Source organism: Melospiza melodia, chromosome 5 (assembly GCF_035770615.1).
Source record: "Melospiza melodia melodia isolate bMelMel2 chromosome 5, bMelMel2.pri, whole genome shotgun sequence".
Taxonomy (NCBI): domain Eukaryota; kingdom Metazoa; phylum Chordata; class Aves; order Passeriformes; family Passerellidae; genus Melospiza; species Melospiza melodia.
The window spans coordinates 69416097-69432892 of record NC_086198.1 but is presented as its reverse complement, the minus strand read 5'-3'; the positions used below and the strand labels follow the sequence as shown (position 1 = coordinate 69432892).

The 16796-nt window shown below is 36.5% G+C and overlaps 1 protein-coding gene across 3 annotated transcripts in view; it reads right to left on the bottom strand.

The window, feature by feature from the left end:
- CLOCK (clock circadian regulator) overlaps window positions 1-16796 on the bottom strand; it is a 63561-nt gene that overhangs the window by 6009 nt on the left and 40756 nt on the right. For 2 of the 3 annotated variants that reach the window (XM_063157255.1, XM_063157254.1), the window contains exons 11-23: window positions 15863-15976; window positions 13318-13436; window positions 9466-9548; window positions 9139-9245; window positions 8541-8688; window positions 8259-8334; window positions 7245-7386; window positions 6772-6872; window positions 5772-5861; window positions 4453-4611; window positions 2908-3114; window positions 1666-1874; window positions 1093-1369 (exon numbers count right to left, since the gene is read on the bottom strand). In XM_063157255.1, the coding sequence (XP_063013325.1) occupies window positions 1093-1369; window positions 1666-1874; window positions 2908-3114; window positions 4453-4611; window positions 5772-5861; window positions 6772-6872; window positions 7245-7386; window positions 8259-8334; window positions 8541-8688; window positions 9139-9245; window positions 9466-9548; window positions 13318-13436; window positions 15863-15976 (1832 nt within the window). The remainder of the gene's footprint in view (window positions 1-1092; window positions 1370-1665; window positions 1875-2907; window positions 3115-4452; window positions 4612-5771; window positions 5862-6771; window positions 6873-7244; window positions 7387-8258; window positions 8335-8540; window positions 8689-9138; window positions 9246-9465; window positions 9549-13317; window positions 13437-15862; window positions 15977-16796) is intronic. The other variant, XM_063157256.1, reaches the window with a different exon arrangement.

The window sequence follows — 16796 nt, the reverse complement described above, 5'->3', positions numbered from 1 at the left end:
TTCTTCTTATAACAAAAAAAAGATTACTGAATAAGAACAATGAAGGATGGGTACAAATGCACTAGGACATCTCAATCCTGAAATGCTCTGCAGCAGAGAGTAAAGTACATCAACTGCTGCACCTACACAATCAGACTGTAAGATGCCCCAGTGAACAGAAGTAGAAAAGGCACTTTTGTCCTTTTTAAAGAATATTTACTTCACTTCAAATTCTAGCACTTAAATAGTTTATATTAAAAATACTGGGCTTTCGCCTAGAGTGAAATTCTAGAGTAGGCACAGACCTTTGAGGTCTTCATATCTCACATATCTGTTTCACCAGAATTAAGTCAAAATTGTATAAACTTAAACTCAGAAACAGAGACACAGACACTACCAACCTGCTAAACAGCCTCTCTAGTGTTCTAGCCACCCCTACATCTCCTTTACCAACTCCAGATGCTGGGTGATGCATGTTCCAGTAATTAATTGGAATCAACAAATGGCAACAGATTTCCCCATCAATTCCTTCTACCTTCTGTTTCTTTTAGATATTTCCTATTTCTAAACTCCTTGGGTTTGTCTTCCTTCTCTTTTGACCCAATCTCTCTTCTTTCTCCACTAAAACAAGGTTCTTCCCTACTCTCTGCTTAAAATGTTGCTTGCTGCTCAGCCTCCCCTGCAGCCCAGACAGAATTTCATGCCTCATATTACTGGGACATGTCTTGCTTTGGGCTGTGTGCTGCTTTCTAGACCAACCATCATCTCTCATACCTCACTGCATTAACATGCAAAGTTAGTGAAAGAAAACATAAACTGTTTTAAAGGAAACATCTGGTTTTTTCATCCTACAGTCAATCAAGAGCAGCAATTCAAAGGGAACAAGATGTAAGACAGGACAATGCATGGAATAACACTGCAGGAAAGATCACCTCTCCTCTAAGTAACAGGATTTTAGAGAACTGCTACAGAATAAACTTACCTCATGCATTTGGCTTAGTCACAGGTTACCATTTAAATGCTTTGTTTTCAGGTAAAGCACCCCTGGATAACCTAGCAATGCTGAAAGTGCCAGGACTTGGGAAAATCTGTAGACAGCTCTACATTCATTACCTGTAGGAACTGCTGGGGGTGCTGGGTCAGCTGTGACTGAGCTGGTTGTTGCACTGTGGTGAGCTGCTGCTGATGGTCCTGCTGACTTTGCTGCTGTTGCTGCTGCTGCTGCTGCTGTTGTGTTATTGACAAAGTCTGTGTCTGCTGCTGTTGGGCAGCAAAAGTGGGATAAGCTGTCACCACCTGTCCCATAAACATAGTACTTGGTACCATTACTGCTCCACATGCTACTGGGGCCGTGACAAGTTTTGTTACAAGTTGCTGACCTTGAGAAAATCTGTTAATAGAAAAAGACATTTGGAGTCTCTTCAGGAAAAAAAAAATATATGAAGCACCACATACACTTGAGAAAAGCAGATTTCTCAAAGCCATATTTTGCTATAACAACATGGGTTTTGATAAGCCTGCAAACATGTTACTTTGATCAGTTTAATTTCAAGGGTTGTATCCATACCATTGAAATACAAATCACATGATCTTTTTAATGCTATTATAGTTCCTTTTGTATATGGTGCAGCTGCATATGCATGCTGTTATAAAAAGTCATCTTAAATACAGGTCTTGAAGATTTACCTGATTTGTCTGTCCTGTGTAAAAGTGGTTACTGCAGCAGCATTCTGGTTGCTGTTCTGTGATAAGCTAGAGGGAACCTGCACCACATTTCCTGCTGTTGGCTGAGAAATCACCATAGTGTTGTACAAAGGTGCTGAGACTGTGTTCTGCGACTGACTGGCAAGAGAAGACTGTTGATTGTGTCCACTAAGTACATTTTGTTGATTATGCTGGAAAGAAATTTTGAGATAGTAAGTTGAAAATAGCCAGGTACTACAGCTGTTCTCCTCACTGTCACAGTCCATACTTTAAAACCACCAGGTTTTTTTCTATTCAAATGAATTCTTCATTCAAATTACACAAGTATTTCTACTGACTGAGGATTTAGAGATGAGACTTGACCTTGGACATCTATCTTACATTAACCTCTTTTTCTGTTCAGGTTATATTTTTTTTTATAAATTTTTCAGCTATTTGCATACTTTCATTCAAAATTATCTTTTTACTCCTTTAGCATCTCTGTGCCCAGCTTAGAGTAAAATGTGCACATAATGTCAAGAATTTCTTATTTGAAAATTTGGAACCAGCCTACTGCTGAGATGGTAAAATGCATCACTAGTCTGCCTTTTCACAAATTTCAAGAAGAAGTATAGAATGTGGAAAAGGGTACAGAGATTAGATGTTTATGGAGTCTTCATACACATAATGGTCAAACACATTGGAAGTATTTAGCATGAAGAAACAGCCTCTGTGGTGATACATGCTGTTGACTGTTATGCCTCAGCTGAATTGTCAAGGTTAAGTTTATGGTATAAGTTAAGAGCTATTTGTTTGTAACATTGTTACATTTAATGTATAAGGTGAATGCTGTTAAGCTTTTAGGCCATGTTCCTTTGTATCTCTGCCCCCACAGTCCTTTTGTCACATGCACCGAAACACACACACACACACATACATATACACACCTCCAGACAGTTCTCAGTTCACTTCTGTTTTGATTGCCTGGATTTTCTTTGGTTTTGTTGCTGCCTGATTTTTCCTTATTGTGCCTTAACTGTCCAGTAAGTAGTAGAGTGAATCTTGCCAACAAACTTTGTCGTGCTACCACTTAATATTAAATCAGGCTTTTGCTGATACCCTTGCCAATGATTTTTTAAGCAATCTCAAACACTCATTCGTAACAGGGGAATGTCAGGGAAGCTGTTGTGTTTCAGATGTGGTTTCGAGCAAATATTCAATCCAAATTGAGTAACAGAATTTTACCTGTGTTGCAGTACTCTGCAAAGGCTGCTGCTGTATCATATGTGCAGTATTTATATGGCCCGTGTTCATCCCACTTTGAGTCTGATTAGTCTGAGCAACTTGACCTTGCATGTTTATTGGTGTAAGTTGCTGAACAGTTGAAGAATTTCCAGAAGGAAGCTGCACAGAACCAAAGTTGAGTCCAGAAGCTGACTGCTGCAAGAACATCTTAAAAAATTCCACAAGTTATAAGGTCAGTATTCAGAGACTCAACTCTATCTGGTAAGAATCAGAATCCTAATTTCCAGAGTCCTAAACATTAACATTCAATATTTATTCTTAAAGAAAAAGCACCATTTAGAGACTAACCAGTAATGTGGTCTACAACTATCTAAAGACAAAACATATTTGAAATGACACTTCCTTTTTGTAGGACATTCCTCAGTAACACTAAATCAGATGAAGAAAATCTCTGAATTAGTAGACCCAGGCATAGCATCAAGAATGTAATCTTCCCTGACAAACAGGAAATCTTAATGATTGTACTGAACTTTCCAACACTGTTGTAATAAACAGAATTCAGCACAAAAATATTATGTTCTTTACAAAAAGTTAGGCCCAAGTCTACAACAAGGCAGAATGTGTATCACTGAAGTATTTTTTCTAGTTTTCACATTCCTGAACAAGGTCCCTCCACACTGCATTGAAAGGAGAGCTCTGAATCTCTCCTTTTGAGATATGAATAAGGCAGTCTACTGCTGGCATGTTTACACTAAATACCACACAACTGAAAATGGCACACGCCAGAAACTCCTACTCTTCCAACAGAATTTAGGCAACATTCTCAATACTTCCAGGAAGTATTTTTTCTATTCTTTAGTCACAATCCAGACTGAAAATATTAAATTATTTCCTTAAAATATATCTTAGTTTGAGGTGATCGGGTTTTTTTTTTAGTTTGGGTCTTTTAACTAGAAAAACCTAATAGGGTAATTCTTTTCTTCCAGGCATAGCTGCTGAAAAGACAATGACAAAAACAGAAAAATATATACTGGTGAAAAAAAAAAATCAGAAATCATGTACTCAGCTGCTAGACTGAGTAATGCACCCTCCAGACCTCAGTCTTTCTGGCTCAGTAACTCCTTCAAGTTTACCATGCAAAGTAGAGCCATTCAGCCTGATAGGACAATTTAAGCAAAGAAACACAGATTTAACATCCTCAGAGCTAAAAGGGAAAAACAGATCTTGCAGATTTTGGATTAATATTCTAATGGCTGCAAAACTTTGCAAGAATGAATGACCACTCCATCCTTTTACATTTATTTAGGTTAAGTGATAAGCTAGGCTTGACCTGCTCAACACTGGGGCATTTCCAGATACATTTGAAAGCAAAACATCAGGTACCTCTGGAACAGCAGCTTCAGATACTGGAGTTTAGACATATATGGCTCAGATGGCAGCTGACTGGGAATATGGAGGATCATGTTGTGGAATTAGGTGCCCAAGACACATTTCAGATGTCTAAATTCTCTACAGATGAAACCTGTAAGTGATACAATAACTCACCTGGAGTCCTTGACCATGAACAATTTGAAGCTGCTCCTGGATCTTACGCAACTCTTCCTGCTGCCGATGAATATTTGCCTCTATCATGCGAGTTCTTTGCTCTAGCTGGTCCTTTAGATGCTGCATAGCTCCCAACTGAGCTGAAAACTGAAACACAGGCTGTAGTGCAATCAATAAATTAAAAGCTGAGCAAAAATTACATTTTATTCACAAGAGATAAGTACAGTCCTCCACAGAAGCAAATAAATCAAGCATCGCTCTTCAAATTAGTAATAAACCACAATCTGAGAACCAATTAATGCGTATGAAAACATCACAGAAGCAGAATCAACATTTAGCTGATGTACGAGAATTGGTGAACTAAAAGAATTCCACAGCACAAGAAACTGACTGATGTCCAAATCACAAACATGTGTAAGTGTGTGTCTAGCCTTAGTAATTGACATGGTACTGTAGATGTTAAAGCTCTCTCATGTTAAAAATTATAATTGTGCCGGTTTAGAAAAAAATATTCACCCAGAGCTAAAACACACAAACAACTTGGGAATACCCTCAGTCACAAAAAGCTGAAGGCTGAGCCCATAGAGAAACTATTAGCCACTTCTGTTTTTCCTCAGACATCTGCTATAGGCCCCATGTCAGTATATCAGAAGGTTATACTGACTTGGGGCCTATAGCAGATGTCTGAGGAATATATCCTGTTCTTATTACACAGAAGCATTTCACAGACCAAGCAGCCCTGTGTTATAAGCATATGCCTGAAAGCTGCCAGCTGGGTTGATGGATTTTTAAATTCATGCCCTAAAATATTTTAGCTTTAACTGTTTTTATATCTATGCTGCTAATGCACAAGGCCGAAAAACTATATCCATACAAATAACAGGAAGAAAAAACTAAAGCAAAAGTGTCAAATTACAGAATTTGCTCATTTCGAGAGAATAATTTGGCACTAAAGACTCAACTTCTTAGCCTCTCCAGATCCCCGGCAGAGCCTCCCTGCTCTCCAGCAGATCAACCCTCAACCCTCTCACACAACAGGGTGTCATCTGCAAACTCACTGATGTGACCTCAACCCTTTTGTCCATATCAGCAATAAATATATGAAACTGGACTGGCCCCAGTACTGAGCCCTCTGGAACCCCACTAGTGACTGGCTGCCGGGTGGATCTAACTCCATTCACCACCACTCTCTGGGCCTGGCTATCCAAACTGTTTTTCTCTCAGTGAACAGTGCATCCACTCAAGCCACAGGTGGCCCATTACTGCAGGAGAACAAGACTGCTTAAAAATAATAAATAATAAATTGAGTTAATCCATACCTGAGTCATTCCAGACTGAAGCTGTAAAGTTGCAGGCTGAGATATTGCTGGCTGTGTTACTGGTTGTCCGAGAGACTGTGAGCTTAAAGACTAGGATTAAAAAAATTGTTGCATAATCATAAGAGAATGAGCTTCATATTTGACATGAAGTATTTCTTTAAAGAGTCAAATTCAAAACAGCATTACATGAACATATAATAGAAACTATAGTAAATTGTTTCCTGAAATATCTAACCTTAGTTATTAGAGAATTAAGAAAACAAAAGCAATTTATTATCTACATAATATATACATAATTTTTCTACTGCTAAAAATATATACAAGCAGAAAAACAGAAATTACAACAAGTATTTCAGAAGTCTCAATTCCAACAAGTTTGGAACTTGACACCTTTGATTTATTCTTAAACTAAATATTTTTAGAAAAATTATATATTATATTTCTATATTAAAAGAAATCTAGATATATTGATATATATAATATTGTAATGCATATTTAATAAGCATTCTGTTTATGAAGTGAATGTATTATTTCAACAGGAAAACATGCACCAAGTACATGAGGTATGACAATTTCTCATACTACCAAGATTTCAGAAAGGATATGGAAGTATTCACTAATATTCCTAGTCATAAATTTGTTTGAGTTCTCTACAGGGACATACATAGCATTTACATTGGCAATTTTACACATATATATGTGTGTGTGTGTGTATTAAAAATCCAGAATCACAGAAAAAAGTTCCGTGTGAATGAAAGCAGAGATTTCTTCACATTCTTCAAATCCTAATGACAAAACCTAAATACATATATGCTTAATTATTGTATCCCTTTAAAATCTACTACATCAATACTGATGATGCAATTCTAAGACATTTATTCTAAGAAAAACTCTAAAAGTTTAAACTATGTTTTTAGAAGAAATAAAGCTTATATGGATTTAATAATAGCTTTTAAAGGTGAACTCCACTGTAAAGTACAACATTCTTCTCTGAAGTTACCTGACTGCTCAGAGATGATCTTCTTTGTGCAGTCTTTTCATGACCAGATAAGCCTTGCCTTGGAGGAGTGCTAGTGTCCACTGTCATTTTAGTTGGTGTTGCTGACAATGTTGAGAGATAGAACAGAAAGAAACATCTTAATTGCTATCTCAATTCTGTAACGCAATAATCTAATTACAGGAAGCTTTTAATGAATAAAAAAACTGTAAAGGCTTGGACTCTATTTTTTTTTTCCCCTGACTATCCACCAGTCGGATGGATTGAAATAGGGTGTACTAGTGTCTGATACTGTACTCTAGAAGTAAAAAGTCTTTTTCAGAGTAGTCTGCAGATCTCTGAACCATCACAAAGGGTATTTTCACCAGCACACTTCTCATAAAATAATTATTAACTGCCAGTTATGCATTTAATAAAATTAAGTAGAGAAAGCCCTCATAAGGAAAGCAATTTTGTTTTCAATAGCTGGTGCTTACATGAATGATCCGATACTGCAGTATGTGAAGATTTTCTTGAACTCCTGGAGGAAGCAGAAGGTGTGGGGCTGGTATCAAACCTTTCCAGTGCTTCTTTGAGACTCACTGTGTTTATGTGATTGTCAGACCCAGAGTCCTGACTCTGAAGAGACACACATAAAAACCAAATATTTATCTAATCCAGCACAATGCATATTTCTGTTAGAAAATATCTCAGACCTTTTTGTTTCTAATCGACACCCTTACACAGGTTACCATGCAGAAGTTTGATGGCTGTAAGCTCTGTTTCCATTTGAGGCTTTTATCTTTGGAAGCCAAAGCTATATAAACCCAGAAACCAAAATGCATGCAGACTTAGGCCACAAACTGACTACTGAGCTGAGCTCCTTCTGTAGCCACTCATTTCACTCTGAACAACAATGTAATGAGTGAACTGCTTATTCTTCTGAGAAAGGATGAGTTTGTTCCATTAGGAGCACTGACAGATTAAACTTGTGAAACCGCCAAAGGAAAACATCTCTGAACTGTCAGAGTAAAACATGTCAGATCATCTCCACAAGCTGATAAGATTCATTGAGCTCCCAAGGACATTAATTCAAGACAAATTTTGTATACTTTTAAGAAGTTAGATAGAGTCACACAATTAAAGAGCTTCTACTTTCCTATTGTGAATTCCTTCTTGGTGTGTTGATCTTGGTTTTCAGATTATGGGTACATCAAGTAAGGGAGACCATTTATTTAGAAATCTAACACTGCAGAAATCAGATCTTAATAAAAACTTATGGGTGTTAGACCTGTTATAACTACATGCACATTAATTCCTGAAAATATAAGGGTGTTACAGGCAGAGTTAAACAATTTTTCTAGACTGCCTTGATAATTTTCAATAGTCACATTATTTAGAGAACAAATAATTACTTTTTTGGGGACAAAACACTATTTGCTGCTATATATTTGCTTGCATACTATTTTTAGTATGTGAAGATGTAATATAAGGTTATATAAAATACTCACTTTATCTGCTGTTATCTCTGGGAGAGATTCCTCAATACCAAGTTCTCGTCGTCTTTCTGCTCTAACTTCTGCATAACTAGAAGAACAAATCAAAGATAACCGCTATATCATGAGATGATGTAAAAAATGCACCTCAAAGACCAAACTCCTCTAACCCATCTTGCTTACAAAGTATCTCAAGAAGTTCTCCAGTGATTCTTCACACTGCTATAATTTCTCTACCTCCAAAATACCATCAAGATAGCTCTCATACCACTAGGATTACTTTAAGAAATAACCTACCTTACAACAGTGTGCGTACAGACAATAAACTCTGGCCTGGAATTCCACTGGTGATACGTGATATAGTAGTGAGTTTGCAGCCAAATCCATTGCTGTCCCTTTGTAAGGAATCTGTAGTAACATGACTTCCCTTTCCCATATTGCATTACTATAAAGATGAAGAACAAAGTTTACTGTCTTGCCGGGTTGTAAATACTCCAATTACATTAAAAGAACATTATTTCCCAGGTTCATATAGCCCAAACCCATGTCTAAATCCAGGATTAAGACAATGACCAAGTACAGGTTCAAAAATTTTCCACCAGCTTTTGCACTTATTCAACATTATAAAGCCTTTTAAATGCGACTGGAAGAACTGGAGAAGTATTAGTCAAAGAGCTGTGCACTCCAATTTACCACAATGAAACCCCACAATTGTAAAATAAAGTTAAATCTGTTTTGTAGTTCTGAATCAAAAGAAAAGAAGATATGGAACAGCGGTATAATATTGTAAAACGAATGGGAGTGAAGACACTTCATTCAAAATACCACAAAATTTCACCAGAACAGGTGATCAATTTAACAACTTTGCTCCTTTTAGTGTCTTGGTTGTACTCACAATGTTCATGACATTTTGCCAGATTATCTAGATCATCCACATGATAATAATCATAGCCTGATGTTCCCAAAACTTCAAATGGAAGATAACCTATTATTGGAGGTGCCCTAATTAATAAAAAGAAAAATCAATGTTATTTTCACACACATCTCTAACAAATCAGAATTAATTATATAAGCTTTCTTGTTTACAGTATATGCTCCAAAGAAAATTAAAAAATTAAACCCAACAGAAGCTATGAGCAGTTAATGCAGATTAGTGAACTCCAAATACTACAGCCACCACTGTGATTCAGCTGCTATTGCTACTACACAGAAGGAACTGCACCTGTGATCCAAGAATAGGAACTTCCATTCTAAGCTGTGTCTAGATGTGAACTCTTCGTTGGGTTCTTCAACAGTGCACATTTCCTGAAAAGGAAAAAAATAAGACTGTCTTAAAACTGCTCTATTCTAGCACTAAGCTCTTTCAGAATTCAGACATACCTAAAGTTAGTAGATAATTCCGCAATAGTTATGATGTTATTTTTAGACAGCTTCCTTGTTTTGCCTGTTTAGATGCACAGTACTGAGGCAGAATCTAATCTGAATCTAATTTCAACCATGCCAAGCTGATGCTTGGTTGATTTAAATGGACTAACCATGTAATGAGATTGAACTCAAATGCAATATCTACAAACACAGCAGTACAAGAAGAAATCCATAGTTCCTGCAGTTACGTTTTTAACTTGTAACACTCAAAAGAAGAGATGAAACATTCCCACCAGTCTGATTATAGTCTATGTTTTTAATGGGTAGAACCCAACATTAGTAAAATAGTCTTATTACTCGGAGTTTAGGAATATGATTCTTCCCTTTAGTGAACACAAAGTACCCTAAATCTCTTTGAGTGCACAGACATGTACTTCAAATAACACACTACTCTTATGTTTAGAACTCATGAAAAGTAAGAGAACAGCTGTATTTCCATTACAACAGAATCTTAAGGTATTCTGCACATAATTCTAAATGTATTCCACTCAAATGTATTCAGACAACTTCAGTTGATTTCTACTGTCAACATCTACTGTCCCCTTCAAGAAAGGAGAATATGCCCCACTGAGAATTGTGCCTCATGCAGAGACAGTCACAATACCACGCACCCCAAGCCAGCCAATTCCTTTGCAAACTCCTCTAGTACTGCCTTATGAGAAGGAAGATGGACAGTGGAATACATGCACACAAATACACCCCTCAAAGAATTACATTAAAATTAAGAGATAAGTAAATGTTTCTTTTTTGGACACCTGCACACATTTGTCATTTGCAGGAGCTTGCAATGGTATTTCCAGTGCCAGGAGCACACTGGAATCTATCGATGATGAGGTAAAAAAGTTTCCTAAACTGCAATGTGGAAGCTGCTGCTACACTGACATAATACTCATAACAATGTGGACAGATGAGCACACTGCTGCCCTGAAAACATCTGTAACTAAAGTAGTCCTGCAGAAAAATACAGCAGAAGACCAACAGAGGGACCACCTTTCTTTTCATTCTTTCAGGTTATAATCCAAGGAGTTTAATTGCATACTTTAAAGTTTTTTAAATAGATCTAAGTTATCTTCCTAAAAAAGGAAAAAGTGACCATACCTAGGCAATGCTTTTCCCTCACATTCATCAATGTAAAGTCTAAAGACAATGACTTAGAAAATGATGGAACGATGGATGAATTAGATGGAGGCACTGAACTTAACAACTCTGGGCACAAATTTATGACTGTTGATGTAAACTCCAGTCAGCAAGACTTAAGCTTCCAACCTGAAACTACCCCTACAACCAAAAGCTCATCTACTTTTCTAAAATTACAGCATTTAATAAAGCACCACTCAAAGTAAGAGAAATGACAGAGCAAGAGTATATCCTTGAGATATACTTTTGATTTGTAGCTTATTTTGATCTAAATATTTTGGCACAAGTCAAAACAGAAGTAAAAATCACTGAAGTGCAGGCAGTAAAACCACAGTAAAAACATAATGGTTAGAGAGGAAATGGCAGCAGGTTAGTATCCAATTACTCAATGCATTTATATTAATAATTTGCAGATATTCCACTGTAAAATACCCCTGGGCAGAAGCCAGCTTGTTCAACAAGGCGTCTTGTTGAAGTTGTCAACAAGGCATCTAGAAAAGAAAGGACTTTCATTTGTAACAAAAAGTATTCTGGTAAAATCCTTTTGGCTGGATTAATCCTGCCTTCTTGATAGGAGGCAATCATCAACTAGCCAAAATGCAAGACAAATGTTTTAAAGGCATTTAAACCAAATGCCTTCACTAGGGAGCAAAATTTGTGAGATGTTTTGTTGCAGAAGTGGTAGAGTCATATGCATAAAATACAAACGTGAACTTTAAAGGTGCAAAAAGTATTGCATATCCTGAGAAATTATATTTGAGAAAAAAAAAATCTGGAACCATATGCCAACTGAAATAAAGAAAGTAAGTGACAGATGAGCAGAAATGTTCTACCTTAAATAAGGCAAGTATTGAAACACACATCTCCTTACTGGCTGCATCACATATTTGTTAGTGAAGTTATTGGGATCATAAAATTCCTGACATACACTAATTTGCTAAAGTCTAGTCAATGCTAGCCTCAATAATAACAGAAGGTATCAAGTCTTTAATGTAAGTCTTCTTCTTTAATCTGAGTCTTCCTCTTTAATGTAAATCTTCTTCAAAAGGTTTCCCAAATAAACAGCATCAGTTGAAAGTCTTAGGAGGAATATTAAAAATTTTATAACATGGAAGCTTCCTTGGGCACTAAGGGCTCAGAGGTTCAAGTACAAGAATGAAACTTTGGCCACAGAATAATTTGTAAGGCTTTAGCCTGCAGGAGACTGAGTCACTTGAAGATCATAAATGGATGTTCCTCAGCTTCCAGAAGTAGGAAACATAAAAGTTTTACTATGAACTGTCATACTTTAAAAGACAAAAGCAATTGCAAATGTCAGGTTGGTCTTTTTTTCCACAATTATTTAATGAAGCACATTAAATATCCCACATATAACATATCTACCCACATATAACATATCTACCAACTGTAGGCATAACAGGAAGAATATTTTTTAGACCTGCATGGGAAGAAAAGTGTCACATGACAGATTTCTATAGCTTCAGAAAGAATAAACTTTCTCTGGCATAGTGTCTGGAGAGACAAAATTCCTATTCAGCCTGACAGAACTGAAGAGGTTTATATGATTTCTCCACAGGCTCCCTAGTATGCTTTTGAAACCATGTCTTCAGAAGCTACCACCAACAGTCTTAAGCTCAAGACTGCTCAGTGTTTTAAACTTAAGAGGCAGAATGTTTAAATGTTAAGAGTTCTTGTACTACAGACTACTACAGTAGTTTAACATCAGGCTGCATACATTTCATGGCATTACTTTAAAGCTGAATTGCAAGAACAAATGTCACGTAGCAAACTACCCTGAACCTTGATTCATGCATTTGTATGAAACTTATAATTGGAATCACAATCACAGACTATAGTGTACTGTATCCTGAGTATTTATTTTGACTGGTTCTGGAGAGAAACAGGATTATACTTATTGAACTACAAGTATCATATGCATTCAATTCTAAACTTGAAAAGGCAACTTCACATTGTACATCAGCAGCTAAGCAAAACAGTAGGTTTAAACTACTGAGTTTCTGAAAAACTGCACTGAAACAAAAGATTTCCATTACCCCAAACCTAACTTCATTACTGACAAGTAATGTAAGCTTTCATTAAGCTCTCCAAGATTTACTTGTGTCAAACTGCAGAAAAATCGCCAGCAACAAAAAATTCACATCCAAGTTTCAACTAAAATCAATCATTTCTCCAGTGAAAGGGGAATCTCAATGTAATCTTTCATATTGTTTAAGTTCATCTTGCTAAATTATATTCCTGTGGACTTGGAAATTTACTTCATGCATATTTCTCTTTTATGTTACTATTTAAAATTAGTGTTCACCACAACTTCGTTTGATACTTTGCATAAAACTTAGTTTATTTGAAGTAAGAAACAGACACTTCCAGTTTCATATAACAGGATTCCTTACAGTCTTCATTAGTATTTCAAATGTTGTGTGCATTCTCTCTGAAGTTTTCCCATTCAGAGTCCATTTAAGAATGATGTAAAAGTGATTTCATTTGTACATACCTTGATAAATTGAGGTGTAGCTAATCTAACTGTGGCTACAAAGCAAACTTTCTCTTCATATGAAGGCCGGTGTGATCTCTGAATAGTTCCTTCAAAACCATTGTGCGCTGAGTTGGGAACTGCGGGCAGACAGAGGAGATGACAACACACATGGCAATGTAAGTATGGAGGAAAATGGCAATAATATCAGAAGATAAGTGGCCCAATATTTATCTGTGGTTTGCTTGTAACTTAACAGGCTTTAAGAAGAATGCTCCATATCTAGACTTGCATGCACAGGAATAGTACCACAGTAGTAGGAGTAGTTACATAGTAGTAATGGGAACATGACCATCAAGTAACTTTCCCAAAGAACCAGAACTACCACTAATATGATATTATTGCTGACAGAGCATTTTTAAGGAACTAGTAATGGTTCTAATCCTTGCTAACTGGTAAAAATCACTGGATTACACTTTCTTGAAAAGTATCTTTATATTTTGGCTATTATTTTCTTTTGAACTCTGAGGTAAGTATTTCTTTTCTAGACCTTCCATCACATTTAAGCAACACATGCTGACAACATACTGAGTAACAGAAGAATCAAAGGCACAATTATGGAAGTGAAAGGATCAGGATACTAAGCTGGGAACAAATTCCACTTATTGAATCATAGAGATGGAATCAAAAGGAGGCAAATGATGGGCAAGACCTCAAAACAGAGTAACCTTATCTTTCATTTCCAGCACTTATCAATTTAGTTTATATTTACTAAGGTCTAGAGATGGTGATTTCAAATCACTTTGAACGCTTTCTAAAGCCCCAGTGGTTTTAATTCAGCTCTAGATTAGAACTCCTACTGAACTTCCTTCATGCAATTTCATCTTACACCTCCTTCCTCTTCCCGTCAGAAAGAAAACAGGCAGTTTCTTTTATTTTTTCTTAGCCTTTGTCCTTTGTTCTTCAGAGTTTATCTTGCCTTGTGCTAAGTGTACAGTGGGATTATTTCATGTGATTTAGACTATATTTTAGAAAGGCTTTTTCATTTTCTCAGCTTGGTGGCTGGTCAAGGTGACTTGTTCAGTTTACATCCCACAGTAACTCCTTTCCCTAAAGGACTGCTATGTAACTGGTTGCAACTATCCCTGTTCATATAGTTTAATATTCCTAAATGTAGTAACTTGCATTATTTCTTAGTCAATTTTTCTGGTTTTTAGCCCAAATTAATTTCTTTTCTAAATTTGGGGATGAACTGTTCTGTTGGTATTGGTGGATTATTTCATAACTGCAAACTATGTTCCATCGTTCGTAACATTAATGAAAATACTGATTAAATCCAGAAGTTGTCAATTAAAATTGCACTTTGTTAAATAACACTGGTTAACATTTTCAATCAGTTCCTGCAGCTACCCTCCAGCAATTTCAATTAACAAGTGCTTCCCTAACATATTTGTGAGAAGAGAATATGATAACAAAAATACATTTTAAAAGTCCATCACTGTTTGTGCTTTATCTTCTTATCCACACAGTGTGTTACTCTTTGGTAGAGGAAGCTGAACTGATTTGATGCTATTTCTACCTGAAAAATCCACAGTGATTGCCATTCAATTCCCTGCTAGCTTCCTGAAATTCATATATGTTTAATTATTTTTTTCCAGAGTATTTCCAAATATTGAATTGCAACCAATAGGTCTGCAGTTTCCCAGCTCCTCATTCCAGGACTAATATGATATTTGGCCTTTTCAGGACTGTTTCTTGTGTCTCCTATAATATTACCTAACTGCATTTGCACCCAACCTCTTCTCATTTTGTGAAACACTGGTATCAGATAAAAAACCCCACAGATTTATTTACAACATACTGGTTTTCATAATATTTTTGGGTGAGCTTTCTAAGAATTTACTACTGACCACACTGCAGAACCCACCTGGACAAATAAACAGGCTTCTCAAGTAAATAGTCAGCACAACCTGGCCAAACAGATTAGAGATGCAGTACAGAGAAAGAATATTACACATCGCTAATAAAAATAATTTCAGTGGAAGGGAGCAGGAACTCAATGTGGAAAACTGTAGGGCCCACCCACTCACCTGAGGGGTAATTCCTGTCAAGTGAAGCACAGAACTGAAATGGGGGGAAAACCTACATGTTCCTTCTCAGTTGCCTGTGTAATGAGAACTGCAGGTACTCTGTACCACTAATCTTTAAGTCAGTCACCTGCTTAAATATGGCTTACGCTGAACTAAACTCAGATTCTTTATGTTAAAGCATTTGCTTAAATTTCTCTTACATTCTTTTGAACAATACTTTACAGAATACTAGTTTTCTTTAATTTAAAGCATTAAGCACAATTACTACATTTTGCATTCAAATACACAGACCTGTGACACGTGATAGGCAGTTTTCCTTCCTTTCCATTACACCAATATAGAATTAACAAAACTGCTTCAAGATCTTCTTTTGAAAGCCTGATTTTAGTTCACCTACATTTTGCACCATGGTCCCAAGCCAGTTTAGCTGTGGAGCTGCCTACGTATTCCATTCCAACACTGCTGAAATTACTTACCATGATTCAAACACTTGAAATTTCCTATAAATTTTACATATTCATATGTAGGTTGCTCTTTTGGATCTATTGTTCCTCGCAGCATATGGCAACAGAATTCTAGCTGATTTTTTGCTGGAAAAAAAATAAACAAAGTAATAGGCTATATGCTTGATGAAGGACACATGCAACATGAAATGAAATGCAGGAATAATTAAGCTGAATACAACTGAGGTACTGTAAGTGTAGTGAGTACAGCTAGCTACAGTGATGCATTGGAGTGGCTACCTATAACAGGCTAGACAAGAATAAGAGAATAAAGTGGATATTTATTAAAGGCCTTCAAGCAGGTACACCTTGGGCAGTCAGAAGCCTTCCAGAGGACAGACCCAAGATGGACAATGGTCATGAGGTTTTCAGACAGATATAGATATACATTTGGTCCATTTACATATTGGGGGTTAATCCTCCAATTACAGCTTCAGGTAATGAAGTCATATACCCTCAGTTTGCTCCCCACCTCAGTTCACTTTTCTTTACAATTTTTGGGGCCTGAGGCTGTAGGGTGTTCTTGAATCTCAGGCCTAGAGGGATTGTTTTGTCTGACCAATAGTTAACTAACACTTTATATGGAGTTTAGAGTTATGCACTAGTGCTATACAGGATTTGAAAAATATAAAGGGTAAAATCATAAGGCATCAACATTGGCTGCTTTTAACCAGCACGACAGTAACTAACCTAAAGAACTCCTTTAGATTTTGTGCACAAAGGGCTTGAATATTAGTGACATGAAAACCTCTGAGAACCGGAGCTGTATTAAAGAAAATGCCCTGAGCTTAAGTTCACTAAAGCACATGCTCCCAAACTCCATTAGCCTGCCATGTATTTATATTTGCCAACTGCTAAAACTGTCTAAATAGAAGCTCTATAAACAATATGAACATTTCTGTCACAC